General features: G+C 41.0%; 1 protein-coding gene across 5 annotated transcripts in view; it reads right to left on the bottom strand.

Annotated features, from left to right (window-relative positions):
- The window catches only part of LOC136289762 (protein bicaudal D homolog 1), a 274,544-nt gene that overhangs the window by 37,828 nt on the left and 221,233 nt on the right, over window positions 1-15,483 (bottom strand). Inside the window, exon 1 of one of the 5 annotated variants that reach the window (XM_066183856.1) lies at window positions 12,198-12,521. The exons of the other annotated variants lie outside the window; for them this stretch is intronic. Within the exon in view, the coding sequence (XP_066039953.1) occupies window positions 12,198-12,213 (16 nt within the window). The 5' untranslated portion in view covers window positions 12,214-12,521. Of the gene's footprint in view, window positions 1-12,197; window positions 12,522-15,483 lie in introns of those variants that run through there. 5 annotated transcript variants of the gene reach the window in all.

Consider the following 15,483-nt stretch of genomic DNA (forward strand, 5'->3'; position numbering starts at 1 on the left):
CTCAGCCAGAGATCCTTCCACTCTGTTTCCTTTGGTATCAGTCCCATCCACAAAACGTTGTGTTGTACTACACCAGTGAGAGCTCTGCCCCACATCATTCCTCAAAGCCTAACAAGTTACTCAAAGTGCCATATCTGCCTCTCCTGTGGGGGTGGGAGTACTGAAAGCTCTCAGAAAGACCAAGCTGATGGTACAATGGGTTGTGTCAGCAAGTTCTTCTTGTCTCCACCAAAGAGCTGACAGGCTGGATTTCCCTTTCCTACAGAATCCCATACAAATGTAGCAGTTTTCATTCTAGTTGGGCAATCCTAAACTCAGAAACAAATTTAAGAGTAGCTCCTGTGGGATCAGTAGGTTGCACAAACTGGGTAGGCAATTGCACACAATTTATAAATCTAGATTCAGATCACTTATAAGTTCGCAATGAGGGTCAAAGTGTGAAGCCTTAGACCTTTCTGAAAACTAAATGGCGTGCAGATTTGTCAGCCAACATGCTGCAAAATCCACAGCTCCCAGAGTGCAGCTCAGTAAGGGGCGTTGCTGTGTCAACTGGTCAGGCCAAGGCTAAAAATCTCCATCAAAATGGTACCTTATTTATTAAAAAGATTTCCTAAGAAAATGAGGTTCTGTTGTGGTCAGAATAGGAACTTATTTTGCACACGCAGCTTTATCGAGGCACTGACGCCTGTTGAAGGTTATCGCTCACAATCACACAACGCTCAGCCAAACACAGAGCTGCTGCTGAGAATAGAGTTGCTCTGTGGTTGGCCACCGTCCCCCCTCCTTGTCACCTTCTGCTCCAGCTTCTGCTTCTGGCTACTCCTTCCCTTGGGGCAGCACCAGCCCTTGTTGCACTGCACCGTGAGATGAGCAGCACAAACACGGCAGGTGGAAGCTGGAGTGAATTTTGGATCGGTTTGATCCTCAGAGCCACCTAAGCACTGCTGCTTGCACAAGGGAACAGCTGGGAATATGGCCGGAAGGGGACAGGACAGCTCCTCTCAGCAGCAGCAGCCCTTCCTGAGACCTGCCTGATGAGATCATTTCAGCACAACCCTAGTTCCTCAAGCAGCTGTTCAGACTTCCATTCTATTTGATCTACACATGCACACACACAGCCTTGATACAGAGTCCAGCAAAACAAGCAACAGCTGAAAACAGATCTTTAATGCAAAAATAAAAGGTGGCCTTAAGAATCAATTTTGTTGCCTGCATCACATGGTCCCCACTAGATTGGCAAGTATTAGTTGCATTCATGGGGCAAAAGCCCTTTTGTAAAGCTCATCCACTGTAATACAGAAGGGTAACACAAGCAACAGAAAAAAGTGCTTCTCTAGAATGGGATTTTTGCAACTGCTTACAGGAAACAAAAGCTCCAAGAGGTGTTCTGATTCAAGAGGTGCCCTGGCTTCACACCAGCAACTAAGCACGTGGGGGTGTGGGGAAACACAGCAACTCCAAATTTGTTATTTTTGTACAAGCCATTAAACAAAATCTCTTTCCTCTCTGGGAGCCATTTTTGCCTGAGGTGGATATACCGCAGACATTTAACCTGTATTTCAAACTAGTAATTTTGTTAGTCATGTCACATCCTCAAGCCATGTAGAGCTGGAATGGTAAAAGATAACAGAAATCTAGCCACAGCATATTTCTATACAAAACCGATTAGTCAAATTCTCTGGGCACCAAGCATCCTTTTAACATCTGTGGAAATCTGAGCCCTAGTTTCTAGGCAATGAACAATACCACCATCCAGGTGACACAGACAATGAAATTGTGGCAGACACAAACTCGTGGTGAAAATTCCTGTATCCAGTGTACTGTATGCAAGTGTACTGTAATATAATAATACATTTTGTTATAACATAAGCCCAAAACACACAATATTCAGCCCAAATTCCTGCTCGACAATCAGCAGCATGCATTTCAGTAGGGCTGCTCAATTCTCTAGGTTTAAGTTACACACTCTGTGCTTTCAAAATACAGTTGTTGCCCCATAAATAACAACATGAAATCCCATCAAATATGCAAAAATGCAGACATGCTGCAAAAACCTGCACATTCAACTAGGCTGAAGTAGAACTCCATCATGATTATTTCTGACCCAATTAAAGAAACGCTTCTATACTTCTGCTACTCCTATCAAGTATAAAAACAGAGAAATTTTACCTGAAGTCAGAAATGCCATGCACAACAAAATACCACCAGCCGCTTACTGTGTTGACTGGTACATGATTAATACCCCTCTCTTATAATCAGGAATAATTAAATACGCTGAAGGGGAGAGAAAGGTGGGGAAAGATTTAAGAAATGTAAGGGATAAAGAGGTAATAATAACTAATAGAAAAGAGAAATAAACAGTGCAAATTTGATAGGTGCTTAATTATTTTGCTTATCATCTGCAAGGAAATGAGAAGGTAGAATGCCTGCAAACACGCTTGCATCTGGCAAGTATGTTTGAAGCCACGTGATGCATTATCTATTTTTTCAGGGCATTTTAATTAGAAATAACTTGGATGCATGAACATTTAGACAAACAATCAGCCAGCTTGAAATGCCAGTAAGATTAAAAAATGGCTTGTTTATATTAACGAAGATTACACTAATGTCTTAGTATTTGATAGGTCCTCCATCAGCAGTTCCATAAGCCAGTCACAACACTACTGACTGTTCTGTTGCATTCATTTTCATTCCCACTTACAAGCACATAGTGCTCCTCTACTGCTGCAGCACTGCCTAATTTTTACTGCCACTGTGATCCCACCCTTGTTCATACATTCTGAATGAAAGAAATGCAGTGTTTCTGGATGTAAACAAAATCTTTGAGGAAAGCGTTAGTCTCTTGCGACAAGAGGCAAAATTAAAGGTTCAAAACTACTTCTCTTAAGTTATATAGTTATGCATACCCCATGTGTTAGGTCCCAAGAGCACCTACCCCAGAGGCTGTGATCTTGCTGTTCTACTGCTGGATGTGACATCAGTGCAAAGCTTCACACTTCCTACCCAGCCCTGGACAGAAGTGGGGGTTCAGCAAATAGACCCTGCCAAGGCACTGGCTCAGGCACAGCAACCAAACCAGACATTCTCCTGAGCAGCTCATTGGAGTGCTAAGTAACACTGACACTACCAGAGACTACTCCAACCCATCCACTTACTCACCAAACACTACAGGAGCTGTAGCAAGGACAGAGCAAGAGTGAGCAGCAGCTTCCTGATCACAAACAAGAAGGCAGCAAGTGGCTTCTCGGTTACAACACCACACGTTGAGGCCTGAGCCAGACACCCAGTACATGAGGTCACAGATTTTGCACTCAGTTGTGTCCAAACCTGCCCTCAAACCTGCCTCAGGCAACCTGCTACCTCCCCTTCACAGATTTATTCTTTCTGTGAGGGGAACTGACATACTCCTAAGAGGCTTATACTGCTGAAGCATACCCAATGTCAGTAACAACTGGACCAAGCTCAAATTATCTGAGAATTAGGTGTGTGAAGGAGGAGAGGAGGAAGTCTGGAAGTTTACATTTCTCTCATTAAAAAAAAAATAAATAAATAAAAATAAAAAAAAACCCACTTCCTATCCACAATTTCTGTTAAAAGCTATCATTCCAAGTTAATTACACAGTTGTGCTTTGATACATCCTCACCTCTCCCACTGCAGTAGTGATAGAATTATGCTTCAGTTGCAGAATAGTGCAGAAACTCCATACTGATATTCTGCTCTGTGCAGATGAGCTATAAAGGTTAAACATCAGGCCAGCCTTTACCGTGGTGAGCCACTGCTGAAATACTGTAAATAGCTGGTAACCAAACACTTCAAGAAGAGAAAAAAAATAGCTTTTGCTGAAGTCAGGAGGCCTGTCTCACCAAATAAATTAGTTTTCTTTCTGCAAGAAGGTACTGGCCAGAAAAATAAATAGCAAATAACAGACGGTTTCGAATTATCTTTGAAAACTGGAATCTTGGCAAAGTATAGGGGACAGATCAGGTTCCATAAAAGGATTAGTTCAGATATGTATGCTGAAAAAATGCAAAAATGTAGGGACTTTTTCTTGCAGAGCTATTCCCCGGACACAGGCAAAAATATTCTAAGTTCAACAGAAGAAGGTAGACCATTTTCTGGGAGTAAAAAAGATGTAAACCATTTAAAACTATTATTTCTCACTGCATACAAACATTAATAGGACTACCAAACCAATATTACCTGCCTTTCACAGCATTTTCTGCATGGAGTAAATAAATCTTCAAGTGAATATGGTAGATATAAATTATAGATTGCAAAAAGTATATAAATAATGCTCTTTTAGTTCAATGACCACTGTAAATGCACTCACAACATGGGATGGTGAAGTTAAACAGGAAACGTTACTGAATTTCAAACTGTCAGATGAAACACTTGCTACATGACACTTGCCAAGAACCAGAAAATATTTAACTTCTTGGTAGACATGGTACCTTACTTAGTAACAGAGAGCAAAGGTTTCCAGACTGTGGTATGCACAACAGTGTGTGAACCACTAGCAATAAATAGACAGAGCAGCAATACAGAAGGAAAACTGAAAGAAAGTTCAGCAAGTTTAACTTTGCACAGTATCCAAATTATTCTAAAAGGAGAAACAACTTTTGAGATAGTTTTGTTTTTAATAAACTGAGGTGAGTTATGCAGAGCATCAGGTGACAGAACCCAATACCAAATGTTCCCGTATTTTCTTGGTCTAAGATGAGACATTACTGCATTGGTTTGATTTGCAGGTGTTTAGAAAACTTGAGCATTCCATGCTTCTTTTCCCATGTTTTGCCAAGCATTACAGTTGTTTTGGTTGGAAGAAATCATGCATCTTTCTGATGGTAACTTTCATTTCTAGACTGAAATAGAGCTTTCAGTAATTTCTACTAAAAAGATGGAGTTGCTATGGATGCCACCACTTTTAAGTAGGATACATATTTAAGGCAACAAATTCAAGATCATAAAGTTCAAGCTTTAACAGGAAGCACCAAAATATTAACTAAATAAGATTTATCAGTAACCCCTTGATCTCAGTCTCAGCATACAGTGAATCACAGAAAGCGGGGAATGGAATAGTGAATTCCACAGTCACTACAAATGTCCTGCCAATGCTGGCTGCAGGAGGCAGACTCAGTGTGCCTCACTCTGATGTCCTGTCTGGCTGTGATCTTTGTTCTTTTGGCTCTGATAGCAGTTTCCTTGCAGGCAAACCTGTGCATCTGCTGTGACTCTTATTAAAATGAGTCAACATTTAATGGGATTATCTTTCAACATTTGTTTCAATTTTGGATTATCACAATAATATAACATGCACTGTTGATGCTGTTCCAATAAAACAAAAAGCACTGTACAGAACTTTGAATGGTTGTAGTTTGAAAGTAGAAGCTTATGACTGAGGTCCTCTGCCAAAGCACACCATTTCTTCACTAAGGTTTTTATTACTCACCTACACTTGTACACACTGTGATGATGGCTTTGCTGATGGTGAAATAGTTCATCAGCTATTTAATGGAGGTTTCTTAAATACACAGAGAAAAGAAATGTTCAAACCACATCTCCAGAAACACATGACTGAAGGGAGAGCTCTGAGCGCAAGGAGTTCCATTTACTGGAATAAAATACTCCTCTTCCACACACTTGGTTCTTGTATTTACAATATGCTCCCTCAAAGCCTTGTTTTCACTTTAGTCTTTAGACTTTGTGCTTTATAATACATGTTCAGAGAGAAAACATGCAATAGTATTCCTTTACTTGTAGAGACTTCTCATGGCTTGTGTTTCATGAAATAATGTCAAAATCTTTCAGCAGATTTGGACAGTATTTTTTCTTTGCTTTTATTACAACTGCAAGACTTACAAGTGAATACAGTTCCTGACCCTACAGTCATGTACCATGAACTTCATGTAGCTAAGAACCACAGGATCCAAAACAAGAAACACCAAGAAAGAAAATGGGTACAATGAGAAGCATCAGATCAGCTCCATCACTGCAGGAACAGCCAGGGCAAGCTGATCCTGTAGCCCAAGTCAGCTGGCCTGCTGTTACTGTCTCATTTCTGTAGCAGATAACTTCAGGAAATTCCTCCCTCCTTGTTAGCATGGCCTTTGGCCAGTGCCATAACTCATGATGGCAACTTTCAGCTCAAGAGCTGCTTCTCACATGACTGCGTTTCATAAAGTTGCAGCAGCGTCCTGACTGCATCTGTCAACCTCCTCCCCCATCGTGGTAATGGGAGCACTGGTGAGTTCTGTACCTGGGAGCCACTTCCTCCCCTCCCTATCCCGTGGTCTCTTTACAGCTTCCCTTATGTTTGATGAAGGAAGGGCTTGAGCAAGTCTTGTGTGGCTTTCTTGAGTTCCTACTGCATTAAGGGTAATTTTGATTATGAACCCTACCTACCACAAGAAAAGATTGAGAGGATACACCTCCTCTGCATTTTCCCAAAGTTATTTTTCCATTTTAGTTTTCTCCACAGAGCTGCATGAGGCGAGCAATGTCCCCCCAACTATTATTTTATGCAACAATGAAAAACTTCACTAAGTTTTTAATTGTCGCCAGCATGTTCTGCACAGATGACAATCAATCATCATTTACTAAGTACCCCAAGCTCCTATTTACTAAACAAGACACCCCATTTGTAAAAACAGATTTAATGATCACAGCAGAGTCATTTGTCTGGGCAAGGGTTGTTGCACTGAGCCCAGTATTTCTTTCACTTTATTTACTACATTTTACGATGATTTCTTCTTTCTTTTATCATACCTCAGATAAACAGCATGACACCATGTCGGGCAGCCCAATTTAACTTCATATTAAGGAAAGCACCTGCAATACTAGGATCAGCTGAAGGAAAAATGCAGCTGATTATCTCATATGAATCCCCGGAATAATTCAAGGTGATTCATTAGCATATATCGGGCAAGAGCAGGGATTACTCAGACAATGACAGAAAGACCTCCCCTTCTATAATTCATGAGCCATTATAAAATAACTGTGAGCTTAGAGAAATTTGAGCTAACTAAAAATTTCATCATTTTGCTCAGTATTCATCGCTTCTGAACTTCTCTAACAAGTCACTGACACTTCAATCTTGTTCTCTGCCCAGTTATCTGTGCAGTTATTTCATCTCAACTCAGAGCTATTTTGGAAACAATCCATATGCTTTGAGACATGAAATCAACTATTTCTGTAGATAAAAGGACTAAAAGAAAGCATTTTTAGAAACAGGATGCTAAACAACCCAAAGGGGAAAAAAATGAAGTCTCGAATTACAGAAGATTGAAACTATAACTGACTTATTATTTCAGAAGATCTGAGCAGAAGTTGTAAAATACATGCACATTCAAGTAATTTAAAGAAATAAATACATAATATAGTATATCCAAAATGCAGAACAGCCAAAGAACCAGAAAGAAGTCAATTACTCAATACAAGTCAATAAAATTATCACTGATAGATGGAAACTGTTCCCCTGATCCAGCTGCTGAGGCAGCCCATGTGTCCTGCCAGCATCTGACAACCCAGAGCTCATCCAGCAGCCAGCTGTCACGGACACAAGTTGTTCCACCCACTCTCCTCCCGGCCGCCTGCTCCCACCACTTTCTGTGCACCAGTGCTGGCACCCATCTAGCCTTAGGATGTGGTCTGGGAAAGCTAAGCCATGAGAAATGTCACCCCACCAAAAAAATAAAGCAGCCAGTTCCATGCATTCATTCACGTTAGATGCACTGGAGCCTGTGCAAAGATGAAAATTTATTGATAGGGAAAGGAAGACAAGATTCTCTTTCCAGAAGCAAGTAGCCACTAGGTAATGTTGTTTTTATTGAATCATATCTCAGTGGTGCTGGAGAAAACAGTAGGGACAGAAAGGGAAAAAAAATAATAAAAACAAACATTATCTAGAAACGGATGGCTTGAAATACGCCCTAATTATAGAACGGGCAGCAGGGCATTAACTGCACAATAGCATTACAACAGGCGACCAGCCATTGCTTCCTGTTACATGAAAGGTTACGAGTAAATGTAAACTCGTGAACTTTATGATGAAGAGGGAGGCGGGGATGGGGAGAAGCCCTCCCGCCCCTCAGGAGCGGCCCCAGCGGTGCAGCTGTGCGGCTCCGGGGCCGCTGCCTTCCTCCCACCGCAGCCTCCCTGCCAGGTCATTAACAACCCTCCGCCACCGAGCACTGCGAAACGAGCGGCTCCCTGGGAAGGCTCACTGCACCAAACCAGGAATATAAAGAACCCGAAGCTGGACACTTCACAAGAATTCAAGTGCTTCCTGCTTTTGACCTGGTTGAGGGAAAAAAAGTGAAGAATAGGCACAAAAAGCCTCGTTTAAGTGCATTTAAAGCCTTCCTGTGAAATCATTCAGGAAGGACCTTCCTTCTCCAGATTCTTTAAAGCCTACCACAACTGTGCCAGCTTTTACATCGCCTCTTTTCCGTAAGGAACAAGAAACCAATCACCATTTCACATTAACCCACTGGGTCATAATTATCCTTATGTAAGGATGCCAAATACAAGTTGCCTGAAATCCAAATGGGGAAAAAAAAATCCCTTAGCCCTTACTTGCCAGAGATGACCACTCTTTGTGCTGTCCACAGAATTCACTCCAGGTTAACAGACCTGCACAGACCTCTTGAACATTATACAGACTGAAACGGCTTTACACTTCATGCTCTGAACAGGCTGAGAGATTAAAATTCAGAAGTATTCTATTGTTTAGTTCTCCTCTCTTTTCTAGACTTCCATTTAAAATCTATTGCTTAAAAAAAAAATAAGAAAAACAGCAACTGTATGATGAATTTTGAACGTCATTTCTTAAAACTTATGAAGCTGGATCTTGTTATAAAGCTTATATCTTGTTTCTATGCAAACTTGAAAATTTATCATACTGTTCTAAAAAGCTTAATATTCCTATGAATATTTATCGTTGCCTGTACAAATGGATAGAAAATGCTATTAAAAAAAAAAAAAGTAAATTAAACCCAACTAGACTAGAAGAGAAATTATTTTGAAATGGCTGAAGTTTTGTCCAACGCACCTCAAGGATGTGCAACCTTTCACTTTACAAACGTTTCAAAACGCAAATGTTCGAAGGCTCCAGGACAGACCAAAATAAAAGGCTGTTCCCACCCAAACAGCAGCTACCCCAGAGTGCGACAGCCCCCAGCAAAACGAGAGGTTCCATCCTTTCCATCCCTCCAGATCCCTGGAATTCCCATTGCTCACTTCTTACCAGCTCTGGGGCTCTGGCTTTCTCTCCAAGTCAGTGTAGCCCCGCACAGCTCCCGGGCGACCAGACGCGGGTTTTACCACCAGAGTAAAAGTTTTGCGAAGTGGGAGCGAGCTGAGCTGGCTCCTGGATGAGCCCAAGAGCCCCAGGGAGGGACCTGGCAGCCTCCTGGCAGCAGCTGCCCACTGGATCACTTGCAAAACTGCAGCCCAACAGAATGCTGCTGACTCCTATGTAAAATTCCATGTTCTCCTTCGAGCCTCAGCCCTTGGCATAAGGAGCATTGTAATAGTCACTAAAAAAAGTGGATGGCTTGCATGGTGGGGAAAAAAGTTTTCCAAAACAGAGAGTAAAAAAAGTCTACGAAGTCACTCATAAAAATAACATTTGTTTGAGGGTAAGCATTTAATTTCTTTTCTAATACAAGGTTTGGCCACACTCCAATCCCTCTCCACCTCACATGACGTAAACCAGCTGTTGCCTCCCCTTCTTTTTGTTTCTTTTTTTATAGTGATGGGTCATGATTGCAAGGGTTTTTTCACTGGCAAGAGGAATCATAATGCGTTAAATATTTTATGGCAATGTAAAGAAAAGGCTGTGTTTCCTAACTACCTCTCCTTCTCAAGGTAAAGCATTGCCTGTCAAACTGTAAGAAATACATGGGCACTAAAGCTCCAAACTCTTAACACTAAAGAAATTTAATCCTCAATAATGATTATGAACCCAGGGCAGAATGGGAGATATAGAGAAGAGGACAACTACATAAATATTTTGAATTTTTAGTAAAGACTCAACAAATACACTGGGTTTACAAGCATTGATGTAAACCAACAGGCATTTTCTGTTTATAGAGCACCTCTCACATAAAAGACTAACATAAGACTCAGTGCTGCAGGCACGAAGAAAAGCATAATGGTGGCACAAATGAAAACACTGGAGTCCCTGTTGACTTCTGAGTCATGGTATCAATGACCCTTTGAGAAGGCATTGCTTGAAATCAGGGTTTTTTTCCCTTATATTGAATACTACTACTACAAGAATATAAATCTATAAAGTTCAATTCTTCAGAAACATCAACAGTCCAGGAAAGGTACACTCTAAATATTTGTTGTGGGCCTTTGGTGCCTGGAAAGACTGCTTTGCCCAGGTACCTGGAGACACTCAACTGCCCAAACTGCCCATGGTGATAACAATGAATGAACTGCTATGTGAATTTATACTTCCTGTAGGTACTGTCCCTCCTTCTGCCCTCTCACCCAGTTCCAGCAGTCAGCACTGGCAGGATTTCTTTGTGTTTCAGACTGGAGGCAGCCAATGCTTCAGCAAGATACTCACAGCTTCTCTGAGACTGTTTAGGGGGTCCAGGGATATCTGTGCACTTGATTTTAAATGCACACAGACTGGACCTACCTGCTGTCACCCTTTCTCTGTGTGCTGTCTATATACATAGGTCTCTCACACCTCATAGTACAATTTATGTCACCTTAGTGCACGTACAAATTAATTTGTGCATCATGTAGTAAATCTAAAAAAAACCAAAAATTAAATATCACAGCTTCACCACTCTATTTGACGTTCAGACTGCCACCGTTACATGTAAGAATCCTGTAGGCCTAGGCCTTTGCAGACTGAAAGTAAGGCAAAGGGAAAAAGGAAATAGTGGTTATAACACCACATTATCCTTCCTGAAAAATCCACAAGGGTTCACATCACATCTACAGGAACAGGATACACATTACAAATCCTATAAAACAACTCTTAAGAGACAGATCAGAGAAAGAAAGCTACATCCACATGTAAATTCTTCTCAGGAAACAACAAAATGGTATTTAAGGAGTGGGAGGAAAGGAGTGATTCCCAAATTTTTTGTTGATTATCAAAAGCTAGAGGGGAAAGGGCAGTTTCAAACTTGCTCATAAAGTAGATAAGGGGCCAATAGATTTTTTTTAAAAACAAGCATTCTTTGTACCCTCCTAAAAAAAACCTACTCAAATCAGGAGAACTGGGTAGAACTATTTGCATACATCTACTCCAAGCTTCTCAAGCAGATCTCAAACTCACTTTCTTCCTCCTCTTTAGCTTCAGAAGTCTTTCCAGAGAGGGAAATTGGCATGCTAAACCCAAACCTTCCATAGATCAGCTTCACTCATCTCTCTGTGCAAAACCTAATTCAGAATATTTGCTGGTTTATATTAAGTGTTAGGGTTGGGTATGCCTTTTGATTGAACTCACCCCAACCTGAATTTTTCTCAGAACTGAAAAATGCACTCAGAAGTAAAGCAGTATTTTAAATAGTATTCTTTAAAACTCATTTACAAGCATACACTGGAAAAAAAAATAAATCCAAACCTTTCAACTGGATGGTGCAACAAAAGATTTTTGAAAAAACTTCTGGAAGCCAATTCTGTACATTAGGTGTAGCATAAGCATCAGTTATATGGATTGTTGCAACATTATACGTGAAAAGATGGGTATAAGGCATAAGTGTACACCTACTTCCTGAAACAAGAATATAAATATTATGCAGGATGTAAATCTTAGAGGCAACGCTTTCTTATAGATATGTCCTATAGAAACCTAACAGCTACAAACAAAGCTCAGTGAATCTGGCAAATGAGCCAGGAACTGAAACTGCTTATAAACACCAAAAAACTGATTTGCTTTTAAGAAAGTCCCGAGCTGGTGAAAGCAGCAGCAAAACAAGCCAAAAGCAGTGGGGTTGTTGGTGTGGCAGAGGTATCAGGCAGTCGGTTCAGGAGACTTCAAGCTCATTTACTGCGAATAGGAGGAAAAAGCCACCAGAGCATTCCAGCTGTATTGCATCACAAGGCAGCTGATGTTCGCCGGTTTATTCGCCTCAGACTAGAAAGTTTAACTCTTGGTGTCTCTGGACACAAACACACCCCGAGTCTGCGAGAGATGAAAGTTTAGCAGAAGCATCCCGGTCAGCCTTACCTCGTTCAGAAGACATTGTTTGCAAATGTAATCCAGCACCACTGCCCGAGGAACTGATTTTGCAATGGTAATAACCCTACGAGAGGCTCACATTTATCCCATTTACAAGCCCTACAAGTTGCCAGAAAGGACTTCTCCCCAGATGCTCGGTATGTGCTGACAGCTCACATGCTGGCTCTCTCAGGCACACGATGCTCCTCCTCTCGGAGCGAGCCTGTGCTGAGAGGAGAAGCGTAAGCAAACCAGTCTGCTCGGAGAAAAGAGTGAAGTCTGTTCACGAGGAAAGAGGAAAAACAAAGAAATCAGCTTATGTAACGTACAAACTGCTGGAGAGAGGAGGAGGAGGAGGAGGAGGAGGAGGGACTACTGTAAGTTGTTTTGGCTAATACCTCAGCCACTATGAAAGTTTTGTCACTATTAATTGCGTGGCTGTTTGAAATTTAAGCAGCATCAAGGTTAAAGGATAAGTTAGTACATTTTCCTGTTTGGTGCTCTGTTCTCCCTTTGTGTTGCATGGTGCTCATTTCAAATCATTTTTTGCATTTCCTAACCTCTCTTTAAATTTATGCCTAGAATTAAGTACATAGGGCACACAGGATACCAGAGCACTGACCAAAAGAATCTACAATAAAGAATTGTTATGAAAACATTTGTTTATTTGGCATAGATTAAAATTGATTAGAATAATTTGAAATCAGTTTTTAAATAACATAAACTACGTATCATGCTCCAGGGCACAATACAAAGATATTAGAGTGAATTATGAACTGGGGAAATACACAATTTCAAAAAGCAAAAGGATTAACTGGAAAGGGAAGTTACCCCGAGTAACTTTCTTTTATTGTTCAGAGCTCCCACACCATGTGATCTCCAGCTGGCACACATTCATCTCAGCAGGAGAAAAAACCCTGGGATTTAAATCCAGCCCTCTCAATTCTGATAATATGAATCAGAATACAGCAGCCAGCTGAGCTCATTTTCAGTCTCTGCACTGCTGCAAACCACAGCTCCCTGCAGCCCCTTCCATCTCCAGCCACTCACAATCCCCACTCACAGCCCTGCAGAGCTGCTTGGAGGGGTGAGCACCAAGGGTTACTGCAAACTCACTTGCGAAACAATCCGTGCGAATCTGTTTGTCACTGAGGGGACAGCCCTCTGGAACGGGCAGCTAATTGTTTCCTTTCTGTTACAGATGTTGTACGGCAGAGGGATATTGCCAAAACCAGCAAAAAACCCAACTTTCCTCCAGTTATTTCAACACTTTGGTGCCTTTTTCATCTTGAGATGAGCAGATGCAAGCTCCACACATATGGATTTGAAACCTAAATGGAACACATTTTTAGCACCTTGGCCAAGATTTACAAGTTGGTTTTGCTGGGGTTTTTTTCTGTTTTGAGCATTTATTTTTCAACTGCTGAGCTAGGAAGTTGCATTTCCTCATCCTGGATACTCCTAGCAAGTAATCCCAGGCTCCTTAAAGACATACAAATTTTATTCACCCAGGTCATCAGTGCACCATTAAAGTAAAAAAAAATAGCATTAGTTGAGTTTCATAATCAGACCAAGAGAACTCCAATGCATAAGTTGTATTTGTATTTTGAAAGTTCACCTTCAGGAGTTCAAAGCTTGCCCCTGTTGCTTGAGCTTGCACATGAAGTGCCTTTATTAACAGAACACCTTATTGCCCCAGGAAAGCCTTTGTTGAGAAGATAATTTTTCTGCTCAGTTTCCCACATTTGGAACAAACCACTTTCCCCAGGAGTCTGGTTTGTCCATCTGCTAGTGAGTGAGGGCTTTGCCAGCCTTTCTTCAGCCAGGTCTGCTCTTCCCAACCCAGGAATACCACTGATAATGCCTGTCAGACAAGTACATGCCAGATTTTAAATTCAGATTGGATCAACAATATAGCTTCAACATTGACACAAACAATATAGTAGGTTAGAAAACTACAAGAGAAATGGCTACAAAAGAATTTAAGAAGCAATTGTTTTAGATAAGCAGCTACATAAATTGTTACTGACCGCTGCAAGCAAAGAGAAGAGGTCACACAAGGAAAAGCAGGGGCCAGTCAGGAGAGTCACTGCAGCTCTGCTACCACTCAGAAAGAAGGGATTTTACACACATGAAGGAAATCAGGGATCCTATTTCACTTCCAGAAGTAGCAACATTTGAACAGGTATAAAGATGTCACTGCTGCTTATTTCTGAAATACATATTTAACTCCTCCTTTTTATTAAAAAAAATGTAATATATTAATTGTACCATATCTATTTGATTAGGTAGCAGATAAGGGGATTTGGAAGAGATTAAACTGCTAGAAGGGGAATATCTTGTTAGCCTATTACCCTGGTTTCACAAGCATTCTACGCCCAACTTTCTCTAAAAGGAGAAACATGCAAAATCCACAATGCAAGCATTAGCTGAAAACTCATCAACAAGAGGTGCAGCTATGTTTTCCCTGTCACCAAAACATGCCTATGAACTTTAAATAAAAGTTAATTTAAAATTAAGATTAGTTTTATTAATTTTCTCTAAAAGGCAGATGAAGAGGCGTGGAGAACAACTGGTAAAGTAAAACATTCTCATTATTGTGTCAAAAAAAGTCATAATACTAAGATAAGAAGTTGCCATCTTTTAGTATAACCAGAATCACTACACAGACCAAACACAGTATGGTTTTAGTCCTTGCACAGCAGACTAGTTCTATGAAACTATGTTACCCCAAATCAAAATTATTGGCTCATATATAGTTCGTCACTCCAATAATTAAAATTTTTCACAAACGACTCACACTTTTTTTTTTTTGGCACTTACCTTTTTTCCACCTCCAAGCACTTCTCTAAGCAACACCAGCTTTCTGTCAGTACTTCCCCCATTTTGCAGACAAGGGGACTCAAACTGTGTACATAACTCATTTGAATATTCCTAATGTGATGAAGTTGAGAAGGAAGTCACATGAGTACTGTTAGGAAACCTGGAAAGCTGAACTAAGTATTAAAGAGCTACATGAGCAGTATGTCACTGTGACACACAGCCCCCAAAACCAAATTGGCTCATGTGACAGTGAATCACAGTCCAGCACTCCGTGTGGCCGTCTTCTGCTTCTCTCCTCCTTCCTGCAGACTCACTTCAGGCACAAAGTGTTTGGAAAGGTTTGCTGCAGGTCATGCATCAGAACGTGATGCACAATTTGTGTAAGCCAGTGATGGAGAAGGATTTTTGTCCCAGCCAAAGGATCAGTAACCCACCCGTACCCTGACACAGAATTCCACAGGAGAAGTTCTGA

This window comes from Chamaea fasciata, unplaced genomic scaffold (genome assembly GCF_029207755.1).
Source record: "Chamaea fasciata isolate MVZ Bird 193981 ecotype frontalis unplaced genomic scaffold, bChaFas1.0.hap1 SCAF_5, whole genome shotgun sequence".
NCBI lineage: Eukaryota > Metazoa > Chordata > Aves > Passeriformes > Sylviidae > Chamaea > Chamaea fasciata.